Below are 27,620 nucleotides of genomic sequence, written 5' to 3' on the forward strand. Positions count from 1 at the left end.
CCTCCTCCTCCTCCTCTTCATGATCACACACACTGTCCCTGCCTTACTCGTCTCCTTCTGAACCTGTTGGAACACTGACGAAAAAGTGAACGATGAAGAATATTTTGTGATAGTGCAGCAGTTGTCAAAGCTTTCTGGCTCCCGATATTTACACTCGGCCCCGACACATCAAACTGCAACGCTGCAACGAAGGCAACACGACTCCAGTTGATATAGTGTGTAAGACGCTCCTTACTGTTGCATCTGCTCGAGGTGGAGCTAGTTTGTCTATTGAAGTTACAGTCGGGTAGTTTAGAGTCACAGTGAGTCTGTGTGTGTTTGTGTGTGAGAGAATATGGACGGCTGGTTGAGTATGCAAATGTGGATTCCAGTACTGAGAAGTTTCCTCTGTCTCATTATCGTGTGTGTGTGTACCGCTGCACTGGAGGAGGGGATGACTGACTGAATGGATGAAATAATGGACCGCTGGTGGGAAATCTCTTCACACATTCCACCTCCTCCCCCATACACACACACACACACACACACACACTATTCATACAGACTTACCCCCCAAACCCAGCTGACTTTTACTGTCTGCAGCCTGCATCAGAGGGGACACACTAACGGGGACATTCTAGTGAGGATCAGCACTTCATTGCTTCATAACAAAACATACGACTTTCTCCCCACACTGTTGCCCTGCTTGTAAAGGATGACAATATGCTGATGTCGTGTCTTGAAAATTACCATTTTCTCGTACTTAATGCTTCTACTCTGCCACATTTCTAAGGGAAATATTGAACAGTGTAAAAAAAATAAATAAATAACACACAAGTGGCTGCTTGGGATCCATTAAAGGAACCCTGTTTAGCTTTCTTGTAAACAACCAAAAGTTATGCTTACATTCAGTGTTACTTACAGACATGTTGAATCCTTTTCTTTACTGTCAAAACATTTGCAAAGCAGGGTTTTTTCTTTCGTTCAGCGGGTTGACTAACTTGTTCTCTTCTTCTTCTTCTCTGGTTTTGGTTTGCACATTCCTAAATATGTTATCACGTTATCGCCACCTGTTGATCACGAGGGAGTGTGAAACCATTGGCAGGATGTGTGCTGCTTCACAAATGATCATAGAAAAAAAACACCTGAAAGAAGTCAGAAACTTCACCAGAAACATTTTACACGAGTCTTAGATGTCGATGAGAAGCTGGAGTAGGGGCTGAATGATATTGGTTATCATTAATTCGATACTTGATATTTGGTCGCTTTATTCATTTGCAGTAAAATTGCAACTCTTTGTGTAAACATTTTTTAACAAAGTATTTCCATTTTCTGTTACATTCATTTAATTTAGTTCCTATTTACTTTGCAGATTCAGATAATTCAGTTTTTCAGGCTATTGACTGTGACAAGTTACCAATCAGATATTGTTGTGTGACATTTTGTGAGAGGTTGCTGCATCAGAGCCAAAGTAACACATTTTTAAATTAGTTTATTTTATCGCCAATCTGACGGAAAAATCATAGATCCTGATAATCGTCCAAGACCGATAGTCGGTCTACACCGAGTCAGCAGTTCCATTGAAAAACAATTTCCCTTCTAAATGCTTCATGTGGTTTCATCAAAAACTAGAAATTTAAATCAGTGAAAATTATCCGATACCTGTTCTTATCTTAGTGAATCGATCTGTTCATGTCTTCGTCAAAAAGTAAACAGAAGAGGATAATTTACTATATAGTAGAGATGTCGACACATGAGCGCTGAACATTTTCCTGTTACAATCTTTCGATTACAGTCACCCAGAACTTTTATGTCGACCAGTCACATCTGCTGAAATCTGATCTAGAATGGCAAGGTTTTAGATAACTGATTAGTCCGTTAACAGAAATCTCATAGAGAGTAAACTGAATATCGGTCCATAGAAACTTAAAGGCGTCACCTTATCGTGCTGTGGTTTTTCAGTATTGAAGGACATTTCATAGAAAAGACAGTTAATGACTTCAGCCATCGGTAGATTAATTGATAATGAAAATAAATATCAGTTTTGGTCCTGATCTGATAATTTTATTGATAACGACTGAGAGCGTCACCGTCTCTCAGCTCCGTGTCTCTGCTCTCACACTGCTGTCACACTGATGTACACAGTGTTGATTACTTGATCAACACAAAGTCCAGTGATATTAAAAGCTCTTTGTGGATCCAGCTCTCTTTCAATATTTACAACATTTGGTTTTATATCAGCCAGGAGGGTACGTTCCTCTCACACAGTTTCAGTCAATATTGTGTGTGTGTCTGCGTGTGTGTGTTTTGCAGACTGCAGCAGTTGGACCGTCACTGTCAGAGCAGCGCCCAGCAGGTGTGTGAGCTGCTGGCCAAACAGAACCAGCTGATGCAGGAGAGAAACACACTCACCGAGGAGATGCAGAACCTACACATCGAGGTACACACACAAACACACACCTCCTCGAAAACCTGTGCGTGACTCACTGTTGTGTTACTGTGTCGTTTCTCTCCAGGTGCACGTTATAGTTATCAGTTTCCTAAAATAACATCAGTAAGAAGATGTTTGTCCCTCTGTGACTAGAGATTCTGTCTGGTTCTGGATTTGATGAAAAACATGTCTTCTGTTTTCTGCACTGAGTCATAATCAGACAGATTATTGTGTTAGACGTTCAGATAGCAGTTTTACTGAATGCTGTGTGTGTGTGTGTGTGTTTCTAGCTCCCGAACACGAGACGAGTCGATGCTCTGCCCTCATGAGTCGGTCCTGCCTGTTTGGATCTGGATCTTCTCACTCCTGTTGATCAGAACATATAAGACTGTTATTTATGTTTACTCAGGATGAGTGAGACAGGTGTGTTCTCTTTTGTATTACGGTGCTGCTCACAAATGTTTGTAGAGTCGATGAGTCCGACTGAATGTTGGTATTGGGAGCTGATACTGATGTAATTCAGTTACCAGATATTGGACTGATGCCACCGTTCCATGTCCAGAATCCAAAGTTAAGACTTCTGCACACGAAGTCCGTTTTTCTTTCGACCAAAATTGTGGCATGTTTAAAAGTAAATACGACTTCATGTTGTGTCAATCATGTTTACTCAGAGTTTTTCGGATCGTTTTCCTGATGTGCATGTGCTGTGCATGTGTGTTCCTGGCTTAGACGTTCTGCCAGCCGCTGTTCAGGATCAATTGATCAGCAGAGAATTGGTGGTCTTCTTTTTTAATGTGTGGTTTCAAAGATACATAACAGTGTATCAAACATGACCACCGACGTCTTCAGATATCACCTGGAAGCAAGCAGGATAATTCAGCAGCTCCTTTATCAGCAGGTGAAATTCTTCTTGCTCTTGTCTTGCTTTTTTTTTTTAGGATTCGATGGACTCAGTTTTTTTTAATCAGATGGCAGATTTAAAAAAGGCAAATGAAAATAACAGACTTGCTGTTCAAAGGCCTTTACTCATGTATAGAAGTCAACTTACTAAAGGACTGCAAGTTGTTCATACATTACTTTACATTTTATGCCTTTTTTTGATATTTTTTTCCTTTTTTAAAGAAGGACTGTTTACTACAGATTTGTCTAACCTTTTACATAAAACCAACAATAATAATAATTATAATTATAGTATTTCATCAAGAAGAGCTCCAGTATCTGCAGATATGGTACTTCAGGTATCAGAATCGAACTGGAACATATATAATGTGGCTCAGTGCATCTCTAATATTTTGTTATGAGATCTGAAAATAAGGTCACAGTTTTATATTTTACATTTGGCATTAGACTGTTACTGTTACTAGAAATACTAGGATGTTGTGTGTTTGTCTAAGATTTAAGTTAAATCACTGGTGCACTAATGTGAGCTTTTAGAACGTTTCATTAGTAGGCTGAGTGTCTGTTGCCAAGCACAGAAATATTGTTATTTCATCAAAATGTTTTAACTTTTAACGTTTATGCAGGGCGCCTTTCCGAGAATCGAAAGGTCACTGTTCTTCCAATAAAGATGCATTGTTATTTTTACTTGCACTTTTGTATGTATGAATATTTTTCAGATGTGAAAACTAATAAAGAAAGCAGAAATAAAATAAAAAGAGCACTGTGACATTTCTAGCGTAGTAGTTGCCCTGGAGTAGTGTATGATTACACATTTTCTACATTTCCTTTTCTTCTTCTAATCAGAACAAATATTTGTTTCACATTTCTTTTGACAAAAAAGGATATTTACATTTTTTAATCTCTTATTTGAAACACTTGAATAGTATTTTTCACAAACCAAACAAGTGGACGCCATGGCAGCAGATTGACATAGTGCTTTATTGAAGCTGTCTGTAAGAAGGAAAATAATGTGCATCCCTATCATATACATTTTATGTGTAAAAATACTAAGGATGTACAGTGTAAAAAACAGCTTCATGTTGATGGTAATTTGTTGTTTTCACATCCTCGCGGCCTCACTGGCCAGCAGCACTGCATCCTAACAGCATGAGGGACAGAAAAAGGCTGTTTGATCGATCTGCTGAGTTTCCCCCCGCACTGTCTCAGAGTCGACACCGTCTCGAGTCGACTTCGGTACAACAGCGTTTCAGGGGAAACATGGCCCGCTCTGCGAACAGCTGGCGGCTGTCCAGAAACGTCTCACAAAACTGTAAAGCTACAGTAGATGGACATGGACGTGAAATTAAAACTCAGTTACACTTTTGTAATATTTGTACATGTTTGCCATTTTTTGTTTGCTGTTTATAAATAAATGCATCTCATGCTTGTTCATGTTAATAATCATGATGATAGACTAGTACCAGAGAGAGAAGAGAGGGTAGGAATTCTGTCGTAGACAGGAGGTCAAATACTTTCAGAAATCCTTCCAAACACTGGAGCTGTTTACTTATTATCTGCATTAAACGCCAGCCTGAGCGTGGCTTGTGATTTTTGGCTGATGCCGTCCGTTCATTAACAAAACGGGGGCGAGATCAATACAGAGCAGCTGAGGTCTTTGAAAGGATTTTTACATATTATTCAAATACTATTGGAGTCAGATCTGTTGTGTGATAGATGTACAGTACAAACAGCAGCAGCTTTAGGAGCGAACACTGTCGGTGCAGCGTCAGACAACTCGCACACGAGTGGAGCTGTGAGGAGGCTCGAACTGAACTTCAGCGTCCAGTTTAACCTCTGTTTGGTGAAGAAGTTGAGTTACTGACACGTTCTCCCCGACTGACTCGTGGTCTCTGAGGGAAAACCCATATTGATGAGGAATACTAAGCTCCATCGTCTCCACTTACGGAAGTTGGAGGCATTTCTTTTATGATCTCTGACCGTTAGAATCGGCCAGTAAATTAACTTGAATCTGTAGTTAGGAGTTAGGAAAAGCTTTTCAAAACAGAGGAGGATAAAGAGTTGAGAGATAGATCGACTGCCCATTGTCAGTCTTCATCTTAATTTATGAAGACTGACCAGCCGACTGAAAACATCCACCGAGCGTCACTCTGCAGTGGCGGCTCAGACTCGTCTCTGGCAATGTGGGACACAATCACCCAGGTGTCGCCAACTCATCAGAGCGACATGAAAGCTCTTGGTTGTATATGGAGGGGAGATGTGCTTTTTTCTTACAAACATAAAAAAAAGCTAAAAATCTTCCTTTAAAGCAAGGCTGAATCAGATTCCTCTGAATCATATAAAAAGTGATGGATGTGAAAGTGCTGTGGCCAAAGCTACAAAGCGGTATTTTATGAACTCTGGTTTCTAATGATTTTGGCGGTAAGCGTGCACATACAGCTAGAACTCCTCAGTCACTCGCAGACCTGGGTCAAATCAAAAGCTGAAATCCTTCCAAATACTTGGGAGCGTTCGCTTGAGCCTGTCGAGGGTGCCAGCTGGGTGGGATTCGGTTGCTTCAGCTGTGCCAGACAGGCTCAATCGATCACAGAGAAGTATTTTTCATAAGAGTTCTGAGTGCCACTTTGACTCAGGACTGGTAGTGCGGACAGAGGAGGACTACAGCATGCAGGCCAGCGCCATCCTTTTATACTTTCTGCCATAAAGCGCCTTTGCTAGCTAATAGCAATTTAATGGATGTGCAAGAGTAAAGCATATGGACTTCAGAGCAGCGGAGAAAACAGGTAATGTGTCGTATAAGAGATAATCTGTAAAAGAAAAAAAAAAAAAAGGAGGCATTTATTTTTAGAACAAAGTCTGAAGACTTAAACTGCAGAGTGAAACACGACTACACCCCCTTACTGCTAAACTCCAAAACAAAGTGACATCAAATAAATTAAATAGAAAAGAAATTCAAGTTATCCATCGATAATAAAACATTCAAATAAATATACTGGAGTACAGTTTTCTTTACGCCTAATGAGAGCACATCCCCTGGTGCTCTCGTTTAAAGATATCGAAGGTGACGTCTTCCACGTGATTTTTCAAATTTTAAAAAATATATTTCCTCACAACTCATGATTCCGTTTTTTCTTTCTCTTTTTTTTCACTTATTCTGAGCTAAACCATAAGGCTTACTGGCGTTTTGGAGAAAGAGAAATCAAGGGGATTTTTGAAATCTTGTTGGTCAGACTGGAAGACATGAAGACGCAAATGAACTAAGTCCAGACCAGAGAGGTGACGGCACTTTGTTAAAGACAGAAGAGAGCACAGGGATCAAAATGAAGATGATGCTAACTTGTTCTTTCTTGCGACAGGAAAACACTGGCTCACCTCTTTTTTTTCGACTTTCTCCTCTACTCTTATCTCCTCACACTTACAGTAAACAGTAGCACTTAACAGTTCCATTCTTACCGCTTTCCATTCTTACTTCTGTGCTGCACTTGTTTTCTTTCTGCTCAACTTCCGCTTCCTCTTTCTCCCTGAACTCTGCCTCAGCCTTCGCCAACACACACCTGTGGGGGATGTTAAAACACCTGTAGGATTATTTGGATAAACTTGAAGAAGAAAAGGGGACTTTTTATATTCACTTTGGGCCAACAATCTTCTCTAAACTCTTGTCCGTCTTTAACGTGTCCTGTCACCTCTCGGCTGTCACATTTTGGTCACAAAACACACACAAAAAAAACATAATTACAATAAACAACGGAGCAGGAAGGCTATCTGCTTTCCCTCCTACATTCTTCAGCCATTTTTGTTTCTTGAGGTGCCTTTTTTTCCTCTCAGCCCTAAGAAATATTTATTTTTTTCTAGAATAATGTAATAACAATAGAAAAAGTTAAATATAAAACCGATGAGTAGAACAATAAATAGAACATATATATATTATAGCCATTGCTGTGATTGGTGTAAACCCAACTGTTGATGCGTACCTCCTCACAGAACATAATGTCTTTTTTTCTTTTTAAATAAAAAAGTCCTTCATAAGAATCTCACAGGAAACAGGAAATCAGCTCATAAATTATCACATTACAAATATTTCATATAATTCTCGGAGCTTTTCACCTGTACTCTCTCTCTCTTTCTCTCTCTCTCTCTATCTCTCTCTTCTCATCACAATGCCCAACCTGACATCCTGGACTTCTCGTCTCTCTTCCCTTTCCTGCACAAACACAGAGAGGTACAGCCGTGTGGTTTCCCAAAGCCATGGCGACGCCATGTCACAGTAAAGCTTTCCATCATCGACACAAAAGTACCGTTTTTTTTTTTTTTTTCCCTTTTGGGACACAAGAGGGACTAATAGCTGGGGGGAATAAATAAAAAATCTTCAGGGGGGAAACATTCAAACCAACCGTTTTCCTCTCATTTTCACCTCTGCTGTGATGGATATATCAACCACCTTGCACTGCATTGTGGGTAACCTAGTAAAGCTCATGGTTTGGGAGCTTCATCCTTTTGAACTGCTGTGCTTTGATGCGCAATCTTAAACACAAACCCACTTTCACACTCTCTCTCTCTCTCTCACACTCACACACACACACGCACTCACTCAAACATGACATCCCATTAAATCCACAGATGTGTATTAGCAGTACATTAGGAGGAGCAACACCTGTTCTGCAGCTGTACAAGCATAGACGTTAATACAGGTGGTGGATGTGTTGCTGGCGCCTGTGTAATGACCTGCAGCATTAAGCTAGTAGTGTAGCACCGGGTTTAAGTAGTAGCAGTAGTAGTAGGAGGAGTAGGACTACCTGTAGTAGTTGAAATAGCAGCAACAACAATAATGAATTGCACTGAGCAAAACCTGAGTCAAATCCTGCTTGACGACATGAGGTGTGGAGGGTTCTGCTCAATGCCAGGCAGCCTTAATCGATCCCAGAATCATTTACGTGAGGATTTGAAATCAGAGTATCTGTCTGTGTGTCTGTAAAAGCCTGAGATACAACCGGTAACGGCAGTTTGGGTCTGAATGTCTTTAAATGCTGTATCTCCATCTCACAGATGAGAAGCCACAGAAATGTTAAAAATGCGTCAGCTGTTTGTCTAACTGGATCTAACTGAGTTTGGTCCGACCGACACGCGTCAAAGCACAGCAGTCTACGGGTGATGCTCCTGCCTTTAAAGGGACATTACACAGTAACGGATCACATCACAATTCGGATCATCTAGGGGGACAGAAAGTAATTTTGTCTGGAAGTTCTCTCTGAAAAGGGATTCACAAAAACATTTGAGAAGCAGACTGTAGAGGTGAAAAAGAGAGGATGAAGAGGAGAGGAGGAGAAGGGTAAAATCCTTCAAGTCACGGTTGTTCAGAGTCGGTCCAAAGCTGCGGGTCTTTTTGCCCCACGTTGATGACCACAGAGATCAGCTGTGATGATGTCACCGAGATGGACAGTTCATTCCCGCCCGCTGGCAGAGTAGGAGAACTGAGGGAAGTGCGGTCGTCTCTCGTTGTCCAGACAGTCCATCCCGTCCTCGTCAACTGCAGAAAAATGCACATCCATAGGTAATTGATGACTTGATTTCTTACCGTAGTCATCTTTTCAAACTATAATCAAACACTAAAGCATTGTGTTCGTGCCGCTGTAGATTAAAACACAACACGATTCAATTAATGACTGTGTCTTCGATGTGCCAATCTCCCGCTAACTAACTGATGTGCGACCTACAAAACAAGTGGAACCTCACATTAGCAGAGAGAAACACGTCGGTTCCACTCATGCATAATTCAGTGCCGAACATTTTGAAGTCGGCGTCTTCGTTTCAGAAGCCTGTAAAGAGCCGCATGTGGCCCGAGGACTATTAACAGAGACACTCGGGTAAACAGACAACAGCACTTTTCACGTTTGTTACTTCAGTTATTCCAAGCAGTGGAAAAGTCTCACCTGAAGACAGACGGGGAGCACTGATTAACCGTTTACAACTGTAGTTATTAATGTAATCTATATGTGTGAAAATAACTGAATGTGAATCACAAATTAAACTAAATGTGCAGGAAACAGTTTTATAAACATCTTGAAAAAAATATTCCAAATCAACAACATATTATAACTCAAACAAATATATACATTTCTTGGCTGGGTGTGTATTACTTTACATTACTTAATGTTACTTGTTACAGTTATTTGTCATGTTTTTTTACACTCCAAACCAGAGAAATAAATGAATGTGAGAGGGTGTCAAGTTTTAATTTGAGCTCATGTTTGCGTGTAAGAAAGAGACAGAAGAGACAAAGGAGACTCACATTTCTCTGGCGGAGTGATTGTGATGGTCTGGGCTGTGAACTCCTCATCAAAGTATCTGGTGTCCGTCTCCGACGTCACCTGGGGCTTGAAGGGAGGGACAAGCTGAGCAAGAGAGACGTCAAGAGGAGGGAAGATTACAATTTGTACGATAACACTTGACACTGAAGGCAGCACACTGTGGAAGAGACAAAGCTTCATTTAGCTAGGCTGGAAAAATGATGAAGACCAGAAGACGCTTTGTTGCATGTCTCGCTCTTTCTCTTTATTCTCCCTACATTTCCTGTCACACTCATCACTGCTCTGAAAGAAAGGAATGGAGAGAAGTAAAGAGAGAGGATAAAGATAAGAACAAAGAGAAGAGGAGAGGAGAGGAGAAGAAAACAAAAGAAAAGCAAATAACAAGAACAAAGAGGGAAGGAGAGCTGGGAGAAGAGATGAGAAGGAGAGGAAATGAGCAAAGGAGAGAAGGGAGTGGAGGATGTGAAGAACAGGAGAGGAGGTAGAGTGATCCAGAGAAGAGACCGAGGCTCAGCACCTGTCTAACAGGCTAAAGGTGTCTCCACACAGGACCTGACAGACACTGTGTGGTGTTATAGCACATGAACAGACTGACAGACCTCCAGGATACAAGGTCACACCTCCCATGATGCCCTGTGCTTTAAACCACTGCCTGTGTGTTCTGATACACACATCATGTGTTCAAGTGTGATGTGTGTTATATGAGTTAACCCTGAGCCTCTGTATAAATACACTTAATCACACAGTTACTCTCATGTGGCTCTGTACCTTTTTATCATAGACGTCCTGCCAGTCGACACCAGAGAAGAAACTGTGTCTCATTATTTCTTTAGCGTCATCTGGTCCTCCACCGAGCCTAGAGGAGAGGAGAGGAGAGGAGGGGAGGGGAGAGGAGAGGAGAGGAGGGAGAGGAGAGGAGAGGAGAGGAGAGGAGAGGAGAGGAGAGGAGAGGAGAGGAGAGGAGAGGAGGGAAATGTGGGGAGAGGAGAGGAGAGGAGAGGAAATGTGGGGAGAGGAGAGGAGAGGAGAGGAGAGGAGAGGAGAGGAGGGGAGAGGAGGGGAGAGGAGGGGAAATGTGGGGAGAGGAGAAAAGAGGCGAGGAGGGAAGAGGAGAGTTATAAAACTAAACTGAGATCAGTAATAGAAAGATGGTCTAATGTGAGCATTTAATACCTTCAAATGATTGTGACAAAATGTTCACTTCTGGACCATTTTTGTCTTTTCACCAGAAAAATCAAACATCAAAAATTCATCAGATGTGACAGACAGATATATATATATATCTGTCTGCTCCTGCACATGATCTCTCTTATTGCTGGTACATACAGTACATACAGGTATGTATTGTATGTACAATCATATCCAATCAGAGGATGGCAAGAATTGGGTAAACCGGTGAATGAAACACCATGAGAAACACACATACTGCCATCCAGGTAATTGATAAAAGGGTACATTTTTCTTTCTAAATATATAAAACGTCGTGATTTCAAATTGTGGATATCCCTGATAAAGGTTGTGAAAAAGTTTTGAATGAATATTAGCAGCAGAAAGCGAGAGGTCATTAAGGTCTAATATGACCGTTAGACAAGGCCATGACAATAAGAGAAATGTAATGGTTCAAAAAAGAAGGTAGCTTAGAGTATTTTGTGATATTTAAAACCTTTAGTGTGTCCAAAATATAGCAACCAAGGGATGGATTTTAGTATAAGGGACAACAGTTATTCACTTGTAAACGTCTTCTCTCAACCTCAGTTTGCCAGATGAGTAGATCTGTTTCAAACACTATATTATCTGTACTAAACCTCGAGACACACACATACCGTTTGTTGGGGTCTTTGATGAGCAGGCCGGACAGCAGCGACTTGGCGTCGGCTGACAGGGTGCGTGGAAACTTGATGTCCTCCATGAGGATGAGCTCAAACAGCTTCTCGTGGTCCTGGTTGTAGAAGGGCAGTCGGCCGCACATCATCTCGTACGTCACCACGCCCAAACCCCACCAGTCCACCGCCCGACCATAGTCGTTGTCCTCCAGGACCTGAGGAGAGAAGACACACACAAGTTCTGCTTTTTTAAATGGGACCATTTGTTTTAATGGGCATCTGCCTTTATCTGCATTTATTTTATTCGACAATACAGACTGCCCAAGGTATTCAATGAAGAGACAGATGAGCAAGGAAAGATGGCAAAAGAAGAGTGACTCTGCCAACTTGCTGAAGGGAAAAAACAGTAAAAGTTGTCCGAGATGAACAGAAGTGTCTGAGGTGCAGACTGGGACCCCCCACCCTCCCCTCTATATATACACAGACACACACATACAGAGGCAAACATCATGGGATGGCAGGTCTTCAGAGGCCCCTGTTACAGTAAGGGAGTCCATGTGTTGGCGTGGCCCACCAGATGCCCCCTCTGGTCCCTGCCAGCTCTCTCTGGCTCACTGATCCTCTCCTGGCAGGGACAGAGAGGAACGTCCCTGGATGGAAAAGGCAGAAACAGCCAGCAACATGGGTCAGGGCCAGTCCAACCTCCACGCTGACGAGCACAGGTACTGCGAGCTGCTGTGTTGTGTGTGTATGTGAGCATGTGGAGGGGAAAGAGGTCCTGTGAGAGAAGTCATTTTTGTATCAAAGTCTTCTGTCTGGGCTGCCTTCCTACTTCTATTTCCTGCCTGCTCGCCTTGCTCCGTCCTCTCCATCCTTCTTATCCTGCCTTCTCCGTCCTCTAATCATGTCTTCCCTCATGTCTTCCCTCGCTCATTCCATCTCTTTCATCCTCTCATGTGCCAGTTCGCTCACCTCTGGAAGAGCAAAGAAGAAGACGAGGAGGAAAAGGGAGGCAGACGCGAGGAGAGAGCTATTTCAGGTGCTGCTGAGGTCCTCATTAACAGAATAAGATTACTAACATGATGAGTGTGCACGTGTGGATGCATGCGAGTGTTGCATGTGTGTGTGTGACTGACGGAAAGACGGACAGGCAGGGCTGGAGAGCAGCCAGAACAGCATATGTTGTACATCTCGCCAATAATAATAACATCTCACTCACTGTTAATAATGGCCGGGCCGGGTGGACATGAGCTAACAGACACAAACACACAAACTCACACAGAAACAGGTTTTTCACACAACTATTACACAAAACAAGATGAAACTATAAAGCAAATGTCATAATATGAAAACATTTTAAAAATGTAACGTAATAGCTTAGATTGATTAGAAGAAAGACTTGTTTATCCAAACTGACACTACTGTTAAAGTACACAAGCAACAACAAACTGAGCACAACACAAAGCACCTTAATGTAACGCACACTGAGATTTCACCTAGTTTCTTATGTGCTCGTGCTCCGATTATGAACCGGAGGTGAACTTTGAATAAAGTTATTTCAGAGAACAAGAGATAGTGAAACAGTGGCTGTACTACCTACACTATATTGGTTTCCTGATTTATTTTAAAATTGCCGAAGTCTGTCACCCTGGCTGAAGGCTCGGCTTGCACATTGTATCCCCCTCAGAAAGAGTTACATTGAATGCGTGTAAATACCACAGATTTCAAACTTAAAAAACGACAGGTTGATGAGGTGATCTTATGATGACTTATTTAAGATTCTTTGATTGTCTTTCACTGAATGAAGACGTGTCCTATCTGTGATGTAATACACATTTTTGTTTCCTAACAAAATGTAAAGTCAAAGTGATTCCAGTATGTCTTAGTGCAATTTTATTTCTCCCTGAAGTTTCAAGAATATTTTGAGGATAATTGGGACAACATTGTGAATCGCTGTAAAATTGGAAAGGTTAATAGTGAAATTAAGTTTTAATATCGTCCGATGGCTAGTCAAGTGAAACCTTATGAGCCAAGTTAAAACACAGTTTAGGCAAATTCTTCTGATCTGTAACGTCTTTTAAATTCAGCAAATGTAATACATGTATTCTTCCTTCATTCATTGCAGCTGCATACTAGGGTTGTAACAGTATAAGATTTTTAAAGTACGATAACCATCTCAGCAGATATACCATGATACTGTGAAAACAATATAGGATATTACACAATAAATATTATTATTATGACCTGCTAAAATGACTCTTAAAGGAACAGAAATAGGGGTTTTTTTGGCTCAAAAAACACTTTTTATCACAGTGTCCATGAAATATATATCTATAAACTTGATATTTTGTTTTTAAAAACACTTCAAAAGGTAGAATTTCATACCATAGATAAGGAAATACACATGGTATAATAATATCATTTATTTCCCACCCATATTGTTTATTTTTAAGCATTTCTGTTGATCATGCACTGCCTCACACAGAGTCCAGCAGCTTTCGGTGCTTTCACAGCACAGAATAGATGTATAATCACATAATCAGTAATTAGAGGTGTCTTTTATGTGCTTGTGTTAAGTGTGTTTATGTGCTGATATGTATATACTTTTTTTTTCTTTAATGTATTTTTATTTACCTTGGTTGTCGAGTTTATACTGTAGTGTATGTTCCTTTCGTTTTGGCTTTAAATAAAAACTTAAATGACGAGGCGTTACTCCCTCATCCTTCTTGGTTGCTCACTTGAATAAGCTATATTCTATGTCAGTTAAAAATTATCCATCAATGTAATAAAGTAAGTGTTTAGAAGCCATTACATTGTACAGGTTGCCTTTACACCTACGTCAGAGTACCTCCAGATGTGGTCAGGAAGATCTGATCGCGTTCTGATCACGATACATTTACACAAGTTTCTTCATCTAGATAACATTACTGGTGCACTGTAAAGGGGGGAAGAAAACGGTCATATTCTTCTGTGATTTTCTTCTAATCAGTGTAAAACAGAGATCAGATAAGGGTTCAAAAGAAGTTCAGTCTTACAACTCCGACTGTAAATGATGTTGAATGTCACTGTGAACTGAAACCAGGTGAGAGAAAACACCAGACAGCAGCCGGAGAGTTTACAGCAGCAGCTCAGTAACACAGAAAGCTGGTCATTAACTGACTGAGCTCGCACACTCGACACTAAACCGCTAATGATGCAGGCGGCTGCTTCAGTGTGGGCAAGTCAACATGTGCGTGGAAGTGAATAAGAGAGTTGTGAGAGTTATTTTATGTGTGTGAGTGTGAGTGTGTGTGTGTGTGTGTGTGTGTGTGTGTGTGTGTGTGTGTGTGCGCGCGAGTGTGTGATTGTGTGAGAATTAAGCTGGTCACCCTGTTGGCAGCTGCAGAGAAGAGCTGGGGGAACGAAGCATGCCGCCAGCTCCAGATATACTATTGATTGGTACGGCTGGAGGGATAACACTGGCTTAGACTGCTGGGAGACTGTCAGGCACACATGCGCGCACGCGCGCACACACACACACACACACACACACACACACACACAGCAGATGGAATATTTATCCGCCCTCATCAAATTCATAAAGTTTTGAGAGTGAGGCGAACTAGGAGATGTTTGGTGTTGTTTCAGTCCCTGTACCTTGAGGAGGGACACATACACACACACACACACACACGCACGCACGCGCGCGCGCACACACACACACACACACACACACACACACACACTGTATATACAGTGTGCAGTCTATGAAATTCAGAGCAGCTTACAAGGCTATGTTTGAGGCTACAGGGCTTCGTGTCGAGTCTTTGTACAAAAAGGTACAGAAATGTATACAAATGAAAGCTGTCCAGTTGGGCATGTATATGTATGTGCATGTCGGTATAACAGAGTGTGTGAGAGGGTTTGTGTGTGTGTTTTTGTGTGTGTCCTGGGACCAAAGAAAGTGGTGGCAGCTCGGTTGCAGGCAGGGAGCAGATTAATCCACACAGAGCCAGAATGCTGCCCCACAGCCTTAGGCATGGAGGCATGGGAGTGTGTGTGCATTTATGTGTGTGTGTGCGTGTGTGTGTGTGTGTGTGTGTGTGTGTGCTGTATGTGTGGTTATGTGTGTATATTTTAGAAAGACATAGGACAAATAAATAGGACAAGACAGAGGAAGTAACAAATTAGATAAATCAGCAGGAGAGAAGAGGAGAGGAGAGAAGAGAAGAGAAGAGAAGAGAAGAGAAGAGAAGAGAAGAGAAGAGAAGAGAAGAGAAGAGAAGAGAAGAGAAGAGAAGAGAAGCGAAGAGAAGAGAAGCGAAGCGAAGCGAAGCGAAGCGAAGAGAAGAGAAGAGAAGAGAAGAGAAGAGAAGAGAAGAGAAGAGAAAAGAAGAGAAGAGAAAAGAAGAGAAGAGAAGAGAAGCTCTGATTAAAAGCAGCCATGAGGGAGAAGGTCTTGTCCTGTTCTGGTCCCTGTTGGGGCAGCCATGTGGCAGCTAGATGCTGCTCGCGGGACGGGGGCTTTGGCAGCCTGGACAGGACTAGATGGGACGGGACGGGCACACACAGCCTGTGGCTGTACCAGCCCAGATACCCAGCAGGCTACAGGGAACACAAACACACACACATACACTCACCTCACATATACCCGGCACAGTGAACATACACTCACATATTGTTGGTGTCGCACAGAGACCTCCTATCTCCGAAGTGTCATCATTTGGAAATCAGTTTGTGTTGACACTGTTCTGACATTTTTTAATGTTTTACTAATGTCTGACTGACTGTGCTGCTCTGTTATGAAACATTTACAGTTACAGTAAAAAAAAAGAATCACAATGCCCAACATATACAACACGCAAATTAAATAAAAACAAACACATACAAATAAATGGAAAAAGCCCAAATCTGTCTTGCTTTCAACACTTAAAAATATAACAAATAGCCACAAGGAAATGTGTCAAACACAAAATATGAGAAAACAGAGAAAACACTCTCCATGTGTTTTCTCTGATCCTGTTCCATCCCTTTACAAGGACCTTACACTGCCTATTGTTCAATAATCTCACGTTAAGCCTTTGTTGTTTTTGACTATCCTTGACACAAACAACACTTCAATCTAATGCTTTACAAGTTGAGCTGAAGAATTATTCACTTTACAGTGATGTGTTGCTCAAGTATTTGTGTACAACTTCCTTCAGGCACACACAAACCCTATTTTTTCACTTCTCATCTGCCCTTTTTACTGACGGCAAACATGGGAACTGTCTGAATTTCACTCCTGTAACCCTGAAATATTTTCTCTCCCTTCTCATCTTCCTCTGTCTTCAACCCCCACCTCCCCCTTTCTCTTTTTAATCCCGGCTACTTTGCATCTCTGTAACTTGGCTCCGAGCGAACTGTGTTATTTTTACACGCGGGCGGGCGAGCAGAGCGTGCGGGCGGGTGAGTGGCGGCGGCGGTGGTGTAGATTTCCAGGTTTTTTCCGAGCACCTTCCTCCAACCTCGCCCATCTGCCGCCATCTGCCTCGCTTTAGCCCGCACTTTCTACTGCAATCACACACACAGCGCACACGCGCACACACAAATAAATGCACACAGACGCACATCCTGTGAAAAATAACCAACAGCCTCCAATCAGCTTTTGGCACGCAAAGGAAGGGACTCTAAAAAAAAAAAAAAAAGCACAAAATGCTGCGCCAAATTGTCCTCCATACTTTTTCAAGTGGGATATACACTATGCCTCTCCCCTCCCGCCTTCATCTCCACATCTACATCACTCTGTCTCCACCACCCACAGTCCTGCAGCGCTACCGCCAGTTGATCTGCTGGCCTCCGCATGAGGCAGCGCTGATGGCTGGACAGCGGATGGCTGGAAAAAAATTTCAAGAATGTAGTTGTGTGTGTTTGTGTGCGTAAGCGCTGTGCCCTCTTTCAATTCAACCCTCATTCACACGCATGGGCTGCATATTTACTTTTCATCCAGATATTATGGAAAGTGTTTGCCTGTGAAATCTGCAAATGAAATGTACATACATAAACTCCACTATAAGACATCAAACATCACAGTCCTGACAAAATGCACGGTGTGAGAGAGTACCTGGATCAACACTTCATGACTTTCAGGTTTCGTGTATGTGTGCAGATGCTTTTGTGTACTACATAGTCTCAGCCAATCTGCTCAGTTTACAGAATTTCACATTCATACCCTGAACTTTCTGTCATTTATTAGTAGATTAATGAAATGTATAGAGTTGACACTGTGTTCGGGATGTGGTCATCAAATTCATCAACATTTGGCCACATTGGACAAACGTTTCCCCATCTACCGTGTGTTGAAACACACTAAATTACGTCTTGTTATGTCATCTATGATTCACTGTAAGTAGAGCAGAATTACATCAACACATATCAAGTTTGATTTTTTTTTTTGTATTGTATTATTTTATTTTTTGATTGAAGAATGTTTCAGTTGACCTTGGTGAGCACGTGATGAACTGATGCTACATAACTTACTTGACCTGACTGTGTGACTCAAAAAACTGGAGGGGACAGGAGGAAAACCAGCCAGCGTATAATGTTATTTTAAGTAACTGTAAAAGTAAAAGTTAAAACAAATTCAAAGTAAAAAGAAGATAAATTATCATATACATGGTACTGAGATTTGGTAATGTTTATTTCAACCAATTACTATTCTATTATTTTATCCCTATTGTCTCTCAAAAATAGAGGATGAGCTGCCTCCGCTGCTGCAGTAGCCAGTGACAGTAATGTGAATTGAATCTGAGAAATGTGCCTCTGGTTCTGACGCTCATATTTAGTGCTAAGTAAACAGGAACAAAGAAAATTGTTGATATTTCGTAGCACCACATACACTGAAATAAATCGCTTCCAAAATAAGACAAAAAAAATGAAAACAAACTGTTTCTTTCTTATAAAAAGTAGATAGCTGAAAACTGACCAATAAGTTATTTCTGGCTCTAAATACTTTTCCTCAGACCTTTAAGGTACATACAGTAGATGTGAGTGATCTAGTTTTGTTTTATTAGTAGAAGCTGAGACATTACATTTGTCATTATGCTTCATACTTTACTTTCAGTTATTTGTTTCGAAACTGCACTGTCTTTGGTGAAAGTGGATTGAAAGTTGTTGCATCTTCATGCAGGTGTGAGTTACATAGACACCTTAAACTTGATTACTTTATGTGTTCCGAAAATTATAAAAATAAGATAAGGGACAATTTGCGCACTGAATGCACAAGTTCTGCTACTGAGTCAAAGATGTTGTCTTAGGTAATTTGCTGATTGTTTCAAACCAGTCGCTTGTTTCTTTTTTGGAAAAATGTGCATGTTGTTTGTTATAAGTTGTTAAGATGTTTGATTCTTTATGTGAGATGTTTTTTTGCTGCTGTCTTGGCCAGGTCTCCCTTGTAAAGCAAGTGACTTTCAATGTGAATATACTTTGTAAAATAAAGTTTAATAAAAACTCAAATTAAAAAAAGCTAAGTTAGAGACCTAAAAATTCAAGGTTACTCTTCTGGAGCACTGTAACCTGCTGCCTGGTGAATGAAAAAGAAAGCAAGAAAGGAGAGGAAGACTGAAGAAGTGGAAAAGTGCAAAAACACTCACTTCAAGTCATGGAAGAAAACACAAATAAGGGAGAAAAAGAGAGAGAGAGAGAAATAGAGAAACAAAAAAATACTAAATTATATCAAAAGATCCAGAGGAAAACCATGAAGTTACCTCAGGTGCGAGGTACTCTGGTGTGCCACAGAAGGTCTTCATGGTAGCAGCATCTGTGATGCCTTCTTTGCAGAGTCCAAAATCAGTGATCTTCATATGGCCGTCTTTATCTAGCATCAGGTTTTCCAACTGGAAGGGAAACAAAATACACAGCAATTCCCACAATGCAACGTTCATCATCGGAATCTCAAAAAAATAAGTGGATGTAGAAGAGAAAACTAAATCCTGACAATACATTTCTTGGAGTGACATGAAGAAGGGAACTGGCTTGCATTCATCTCGAGGGATTTTTGTCAAAGGTTTGGAATAATATTTAGCTTGCATCATTTGTGACTGAGAATCAACACAATACGTTACTGCTTTGGCTAAAAGACTTTCCTCTGAAGAGGAGAGCAGAGGCAGACTTGTAAAGGGAACAATATTGTATTAGACGCACATCGTAGCAGCACACACACACTCAGACACACAAACTCCAAGCAGAGGAGGGAAATAAACTTCAGGCATGTAGTGAAGCCACTCAACCTTTTAATTTTAATGGCTGAAGTGTTTTTCTCGCTCTCGGTCTGCTTTTTCTCCTTTCTGTTTCTTGGATGCTGTGAGCAGGGCTGGGGCCAAGGCTGCCAGGCAGACTCTCAGACAGAGCCATCTACCTCTCTACCTCTGTGGCATCAGCACCCCCTCCCTTCCTCCATCACTCCCTGCCTGCGTGCCTCCACCTCCCACGCTTCTTTACTGCTTTATGTCTGTGTGTGCCTGTCCCTGTCCCTGTCCCTGTCTCTAATCACCACACATCCAGAGCCATTCCTCTCCTCCTGGATGAAAAAAAAAACTAAAAAAAAACAGTGGGAGGCTAAAAAAAAGAGAAAAAGTTTTCCCTCAAATAGCAGATCACTCTCATCCATGCCCCCCAACCTGCCTCCACTCTGTTTCTGTTTACCTTGAGGTCCCGGTACACAATCTTGGCTGAATGCAGGTAGTCAAGAGCCGAGACGATCTCGGCGCCATAGAAGCGCGTGCGCTCCTCTGAGAACACCCGCTCTCTGGACAAATGGAAAAACAGCTGCGGGAGAAGGAGGGAGGAAGAGAGAGAGAGGGTGAGAGGGAAAGAGAGGGCGGGGGAGAGAGAGAGGGGAGAGACAGCAGGGACGGCACAGCAATAATTACTGATTTATTGGAGGAAATTAGCACAACACAAACTGGCTGCCCGCACCATATTGAGATGATAGATAGCGGAGGGGAGGGCGAGCAGGGGGTGTGTGTGTGAGGGGTGCACGTGGAGAGGGGTTGGGTGGGGGGTGTCTCGGAGGAGGGCGGGTGGAGGCGCTCGGCAGCTGGCGCCTCATCTAGCAGCCCCCCCCCCCTACCACTCACTCACACACACACACACATTCGCATACCTCTTCCACGTTACCCTCTGGGCTAGGTTGGCACTGTGCTGGCGTGGAGTTCGGCGACGGGGGCCAAATCAAGGGTTTAATCAATACACCAGTCTAGTTAAAGACAGGCCGACCGCCGCTGCTGCCGCCGTCGCCATCTCCGCCAACGTCCCCCCCCCCCTTCCATCCCAACAGCCTATAGTGCAGCACTCATTAGTGGCCTAACTGGCCTTGCCCCCTGCGCCTCCGTCTTCATTTACACCATTCTCATATCCATCCTTTTCTGTTTTTGGCACAAAGCTTGTTTTTTTAATACTTTTAAGACGACACAACTTTTTCCCAGGTGGGTCGACCTTCCGTTTCTCCACTGTCTTGCTTTCTTACTCCCTTCATCTCTCTCTCTCTCTTACTATCTCCCCAGCCGTCAGATGTCAAGTTATCACTGTCACACAGCTACACATGTGGCACCAAAATGACACCAGCCTGCTGCGGCACACCAGTCAAGTCGTACAAATTACCCATGAGGCCAAGGGGCACACATCTCCCCATTAATTGTTCAGGGAGGTTTGCATATGGCCGCTGGAGTGATGCTCACAGACCACCTTGCTCAAATGGTGTCCATGTGTAACGTGTGTGTGTGGTGTGTGTGGTGGGGGTGCGGTGAGATGGGGTAACACGACAGGTGGGCCTTCATCAGTGTACTGGCAGCTGTGACTGTGGCAGGTTTGTAATGGGTTGTGTGTATATGTGTGTGTGTGTGTGTGTGTGTGTGTGTGTGTGTGTGTGTGTGTGTGTGTGTGTGTGTTTGTGAGAGGAATGTCTGGTCACAATTTGTCCGTTGAGGTAAAAATTTGCTGTGTGTGTGTTTGTCTAAATATGAGTGTGTTTGCTGGTGTTTTCTGTGTGAGTGAGTGAGTGTGTGTTTGCTCAGGCCTGGCGCTGGCTGAACCGCTTAACTAACTGGGAGGGGAGCAGGTGACAGTTACACTGAGGGAATGAAGCAAGATTGCAAAAAACGGCCCGATTAAAAATCTGAGGAGTGGAGAAGTGGGGGAATCCAAACTCATTTCGTCTCCGACTGTCATTCTGGCTATAACTGCCCCATAGGTGTGTTCATAAATAGATACGGGCAAAAGAGGGATGGAATGGGAAAGAAAGACGAGAAGGAAAGCGAGAGGCCAGTTGGTTGGCAAATTAACTGTGTTAGGAAGCAATCGAACAGTCAAACTTTAGCCACTTCTCGAGTGTTTGCATGTATTAACATTGTTTTGCTGCATTACTGTTGCAGACGCTCACCTACAATTACCTCACATTACCCATGCAAAAATCATGTTAAGGAGGCCATTGAAATAATATTGAGAAAAACTCATATACACTTGGAAACAATGGTGTCCTCCAGCAATGGAACTTGACATCATTATTTAGAACTGCGTACGCACTTTACTATCAGCACGTCACCTTGATCAGACTGTTAAGTCCAAAAATTGTAGTTTTTGGCAACAGAATGATGCTATAATTCCAGCATTCTCCTTAACAACTAAAGTAGATGTGGACTTGTTTTAAAAATAAAAAAACATTAAAATTAAAAATCAGAATGATTTGAAAAGACATTATGTACACCTGTTTTAAAGCTGAAAACATCACTGTATTCCCAAATAAATTTGAGATTTAGGGGCTTCAGGAAACTTGGATTTCACCAAGCTGTATGGAGAAACTTCATGCAGGTCTTTGTGTTGTTTTTACAATTTTAAAATAAGTCCATATCTACTACTTCAGTTGCTTAGTAGAATTCTTCAACACCGTTGGCTGTAAAGCTCCAAAAATGTTTTGTGGACTACGAAACTTTACCTGACTTCCATCGGCATAAGGGTGAGTAGATAATGAATGAATGGGGAACTTAACCCTTAAGTAGATAAATTAGTTCCACCTCAGCCTGATAAAACAATAAAATGCTTCTTATATCTTGGCAAAAATCCAATGTTGTGCATCCCATTTTAAAGGACTGTGATAAATAATAATTATGTCAGTTCATATTTACTGATAAAAATGTTGACAAAAGCTTCAACAAATGTATCTTTATCAGTATTGTAAATATGAAGCTATAGCCAATTTCCTGTTGTATGAGCTTCAACACAGCTTTGAGCTCGAGGCAGAATAGGTGAGGGGCCCAGACGCTGTCAGTTAGTGTGGTGGAATTGTGGTTCAACTGACTGTTTAAAGCAGTGACACAAATTAGGGTTACCACATACTGCACAACTATCACGAAACTGTGTGTGTGTGTGTCTTACCTCTCCTCCATTCACATATTCCATGACGAAACAGAGGCGGTCTTTAGTCTGGAATGAATACTTCAATGACTGAAACACAAACAGAAATAAAAAAAAAAGTGAATTGATTCATGTGTGTCAAAGGAATAACACCATATAGCAAACAGTTTCATCGGTTTCAGTCCAATGTTTATTGTTTTGTTTTATTCCCTCATGTGGTCAGATGTATTAAAATCTAAATGGATATAATGACTCAAATTATCCCACACAGCAGCATATAAGTGATTGCTACTAATTGAGTTCTAACTACATGTACCACGTCCATGTATTTACTGACAGAAGGATGACTTGAATGTCATAAAATATTGTTTAACATGTGTTATTTCAATTCTTTAATGATAATACATTATGTACATTATGTACTTATGTACATTGTGAAAGCGAATGAGTGAGCGTTTTGTATGCAGCGAAAAAGTCTGGTTCCATTGTAGCTAAAACGGCAGGAGGAACAAAACATGATCATTCATAGCTTCAAACACTTTATGTCTTTATTTGCTTATTCAAAGCATGAAGGTGTGTGTGTCTTTTCTTTGGAGGGAGAGAGCTGCTAAACAAAAGAACAGTTGGTCAGAGTCTCTTTGTGGCTGCAGGTGTGACAAGGGTAAACTCAGATGTGAACTGTAATTGCTCTCACAACTGTGTGTGTGTGTGTGTGTGTGTGAGAGTGTGTGTGTGTTTACAAGGAGTGTGATAGGAATGGGCTGCAGATAATGTGTGTATGTGTACATCAAAGACAGAGAGTAAAGCTAACAGATGCGGTCGTTAATGTACAAACTATTCGTTGTCTATCTCATAATTAGCCTCTAGAGACGTGGTTATGTATAGGATCAATATGCTGTGTGTGTGTGTGTGTGTATTTGTGACATGCACGTGACATGATCTCTTACAGATGTCTGAACATTTGAATATGCACATATGTCTGAATTGAAACCGTTTGTGTTCAGTGTATATGAGGTACTCACAGTGAGAAAGGGGTGTCTGGTGTTTTTCAGTACTCTGCTCTCTGTAAGTGTGTGAGCCACTTCATCCTGCACAGATCCAGTCAAAACATTTTCAATCAAATCAGGCAGCTGAAGAGCACTTCATGAGATGCATTAAAAACATCAGAAACTGACATCTGACACTGTACTCAAAATTTAAAGTAGTCACACAGAAAAAAAGATTTAGTGCAGGATAAAAAGATATGAAGTTTCTTAGCTAGACTGACCTTGGCTATGATGACCTCTTTTTTAAGGATTTTCATGGCGTAGTACTTTCCGCTGGCCTTTTCTCGGACAAGAATCACTTTACCAAAGGTTCCCTTTCCCAGCAGCTTCAGGTAGTCGAAGTCACTCATTGTCTTTGGGAAGGAAACACAGAACGTACACAATCTAAGCTTTTCATGCTCATTGATTACACGTTAGGATGAATCATTTATATGGATAACGGTATGCTCTACCCTTAGATGTGAACCTGTAAATCAGAGGGGTAAGGCTGAGTGTTAGGGGGAAGGGATGTATTGGGATTGGGCCTTAGTGATACTCTTTCATCTAGGGTTTTTGTCTGGTCAGAACTGACCCATTCTCTGGTCTAAGACGAGATACAGAGAAAATTTGATTTTTACTGCGACTGAAATTTCTAACATTAAAGCACTCATACAAAATTACACCCAGCAAAAACCATGAGTGAGTGGTGTAATGAGTGGAGGCTGTACTTTAGACTGTGTAGTTTACTTGATATATCAAGTACATATTTTACCAGTGTGTAGACTTTGCCTTTGATACAAATCACATTTACAAGTGTTATTTTACATGACTGCTTTTATTTGCTGGAGCACTTTAATATGGGAAAACCAATTTACACTCTCAAAGGGGCTATTTCATGTTGACACAAACCTGTGACTGAGAGGACATTTTCAAAATTGCAGTCAAAGGTAATAACCCAATACATGACAATAAAAAGCTGAAATAATTTCTGTATTTTGAGTGTAGAGTGTGTTAGTGCACATTTGTGATTGGATGTGTGTGTATATATGTGTCTGTTGTCACGTGTTACCTTGCGTTTGTGGTGTGTGGTTGAGATGTCCATCTCCTCCTCGACCATGTTGTCGATGTTGGAGGTGGGACTGCACTGGATCCTTTCCTCCTCTTGTCTCTGCAGCTTATCAGCCACCATCTGGATGGCCTCTGTCCACTCATCTCTGAGTTTACAAACACAATAACATTAAGTTTAGGGAGGCACAGACATCTACTGTACCCCATCCCATGCTTCTGACAAACTTTACAGTTTAACAGGATGAAATTGACTGAGACACAATCCTAATTTATCTATGTGTCCATATTCGAAAATAAGTTGTTTGCAGGGCTGCAAGATCTATCAAAATATTAACTAACATTAATACTAACATTTTTGATAAAGGTAAAATGTTAAACAAAACAGCATTATAAAGAAGAACTGTTGTGCTGCCTGGCCTTCAAATCTTGTTCTTTAGATGTAAGAAAAAATGTTTGTTTGGTACGGCCCTGACAAATGTCACATCTTCATGTGACATTGATGTTTAGTGTTGATTCATATTCATTAGCGATGCAAAAATGACAATTCCCACTGATCATGAATCAGATCGTCATCGCAATATCTATGAAATAATCACAATCAGATTTTTTCTTTTACCAAATTGGGCAGCCCTAGTGTTTGACAAAAACATTGTTTGCATGCTATACGTTAAGTTATTATTGTTATAGTACTTGTGCCCGGTGCCCTGTTGAGTGTTTGCCTAACTTAATGTGCTGGTGAAAAAGCATACCACATAAATCAGTGTTTACTGTACTGTGGTTTGCAGCAATCATGATTAAAAAGGGATACTTCTACAAACTAGGCCTTATGCATATTAGTTTTTCTTTGGTTTGTTATCTAGATTATATATTTTAATAACCCCTTTAATTTAGCTGAGGTGGTAATGTTATTACTTTGGGGGTCCACCTCTCCTGAACTAATGTAGAGAGAACACTGTACATGCACAAATACATCAATACATAACTGAAACCATCCCAGGTAATATTAAATTACACTATCACACATATATATAATACTGTTCACATATTCTCCAATAGGATGGTTAATGCTCTTATTTAACACGTTTTTTAAAGGCACTAAACTGTTTTCAATTAACATAAACACCTATTTGTTCAACACAGAGGAAACATGGTCAACTAGAGAATCAACCAAATGAGCAATGATCATGGAGCAGAACTAATGCCTACCAGTCTGTGCATGTGTGTGTGTATGAGAGAGGGGAGTACGTGTGTGTGTGTGTGTTCGCACACCCATACATCGGAGGGAACAATGCATTGTTGTTTGCTAACATTGTTCCTCCCCATTGACTTTCCATTAGTGGTGGTGTTCAACATCTGTTTAGAGAAAATGGGTGAGTTCGATTGTGTGTGTATGTGTGTGTGATCATCATCTGTAGCAGAAGGCCAGCCATGCATCAGGATGTGTAGGCATGTGAAAGGTACTTAATGATGATGAATATAATGGTTTATACAGGAAGAGAAGAGAAGAGAAGAGAAGAGAAGAGATACATATTTTGAATTTTGTGAAATTGTAAATCTTGTTAACGAGAATCAGATTAATACATTTCTGATTTTAAACATAACATTCAAATGCTGAAAATGTTGCATCGTCTCATCTGAACTGGCTTCAGAATTCAGTCTCTTTTCAACTCTTTCCCCCACCGATCCTCACTCAAACAGTGTTAATCCTTTGCTACATGCAAGGGTTACATGTTAGCTGAAGAGCCCAAACTGAGGTGAACCCAAGATGATATTCAAATATTCAGAAATCCTCAGGGTTCAAGAGAAGCAAGTCAGGATTTACGAGTGTGCACTTTCAAATACACTTACCAAGTGTAAGCCGGGTGGAGATCATAATAATGAAACCTGTTTGACTCCCAAATGATCACCCCTGTGTCTTTTGTTTTGTTTTGAGTTAGATGCCCATATGTTTCCTTGAGGGATCTGGAGAAACACTCCATCTGAACCTAAACAGAGCAGTGTCTGTCTGTGTTTTTAAGATCTGAATCCCTTTTCTTCTGCAAAGACTTCTGAGCGTACCCTACACACTCCAAAACAAGGGCAAACTCAAGTTACACTCCGTCTACCACAATGGAGCACTCAATTTGTGGCACCGTGATGTGTGTGTGTGCGTGTAGCTACATGAAAAGCAACGGGAACTCTCTCAAGGTCAGGCAGCAGATAAATGCTCTCTCTCTTGGTTAGAGTGTTTTTTGTATAATGAGTTTTTTTTTTTTTTGCTAATGAGAGATAATGGGCCTGCCTACAGTCGGGCACCATGCCAACATGTGCCACCCTCTCTGCTCACGGCTGGGGCTGTGGTAGCTGGCGCCCTGCCAGCACTGGTACAGTACAACAAATACAGTAACACACACACAGAGACACAGAGACACCCAGTTGTGGCGCACACACACTCCTTTCCAACCCACTTAAACTTCAATGATGCACACACTTTTACAGCGAAACATGCACACATCTGGAGCTCACTGTCCACTATCGCAAACACTTAAGTTAAAAAATAATCAATTGAAAGTTATTCGTTTTGTGTTAACTCTGAAATGTTTTTGATTATCTCGAGGCAAAACTATTATAAAGCAACATATAACACAGATAAAGTTGGACAGACAGCTGCAACACACACACACACACACACACACACACACACACACACACACACACATAAAACACGCAAACACAAACTCAAAGG

General features: G+C 41.4%; 2 protein-coding genes across 7 annotated transcripts in view; one reads left to right on the top strand and one right to left on the bottom strand.

Moving 5' to 3' along the window:
- The window catches only part of sdccag8 (SHH signaling and ciliogenesis regulator sdccag8), a 49,481-nt gene extending 45,422 nt beyond the window's left edge, over window positions 1–4,059 (top strand). The window contains exons 17-18 of the mRNA XM_030440835.1: window positions 2,293–2,419; window positions 2,701–4,059. Coding sequence (XP_030296695.1) covers window positions 2,293–2,419; window positions 2,701–2,739 — 166 coding nt within the window. The 3' untranslated portion in view covers window positions 2,740–4,059. The remainder of the gene's footprint in view (window positions 1–2,292; window positions 2,420–2,700) is intronic.
- A 207-nt stretch (window positions 4,060–4,266) lies between these two features.
- akt3a (v-akt murine thymoma viral oncogene homolog 3a) overlaps window positions 4,267–27,620 on the bottom strand; it is a 66,613-nt gene continuing 43,259 nt past the window's right edge. For all 6 annotated transcript variants that reach the window (XM_030440836.1, XM_030440838.1, XM_030440840.1 and 3 more), the window contains 10 exons: window positions 24,897–25,041; window positions 24,070–24,201; window positions 23,825–23,890; window positions 22,824–22,892; window positions 20,097–20,219; window positions 19,160–19,288; window positions 11,436–11,650; window positions 10,381–10,468; window positions 9,594–9,696; window positions 4,267–8,831 (listed from right to left, as the gene is read on the bottom strand). In XM_030440836.1, the coding sequence (XP_030296696.1) occupies window positions 8,746–8,831; window positions 9,594–9,696; window positions 10,381–10,468; window positions 11,436–11,650; window positions 19,160–19,288; window positions 20,097–20,219; window positions 22,824–22,892; window positions 23,825–23,890; window positions 24,070–24,201; window positions 24,897–25,041 (1,156 nt within the window). In that variant the 3' untranslated portion in view covers window positions 4,267–8,745. The remainder of the gene's footprint in view (window positions 8,832–9,593; window positions 9,697–10,380; window positions 10,469–11,435; window positions 11,651–19,159; window positions 19,289–20,096; window positions 20,220–22,823; window positions 22,893–23,824; window positions 23,891–24,069; window positions 24,202–24,896; window positions 25,042–27,620) is intronic.

The sequence above is a fragment of the Sparus aurata genome, chromosome 15 (genome assembly GCF_900880675.1).
Source record: "Sparus aurata chromosome 15, fSpaAur1.1, whole genome shotgun sequence".
In the NCBI taxonomy this organism is placed as follows: Eukaryota; Metazoa; Chordata; class Actinopteri; order Spariformes; family Sparidae; genus Sparus; species Sparus aurata.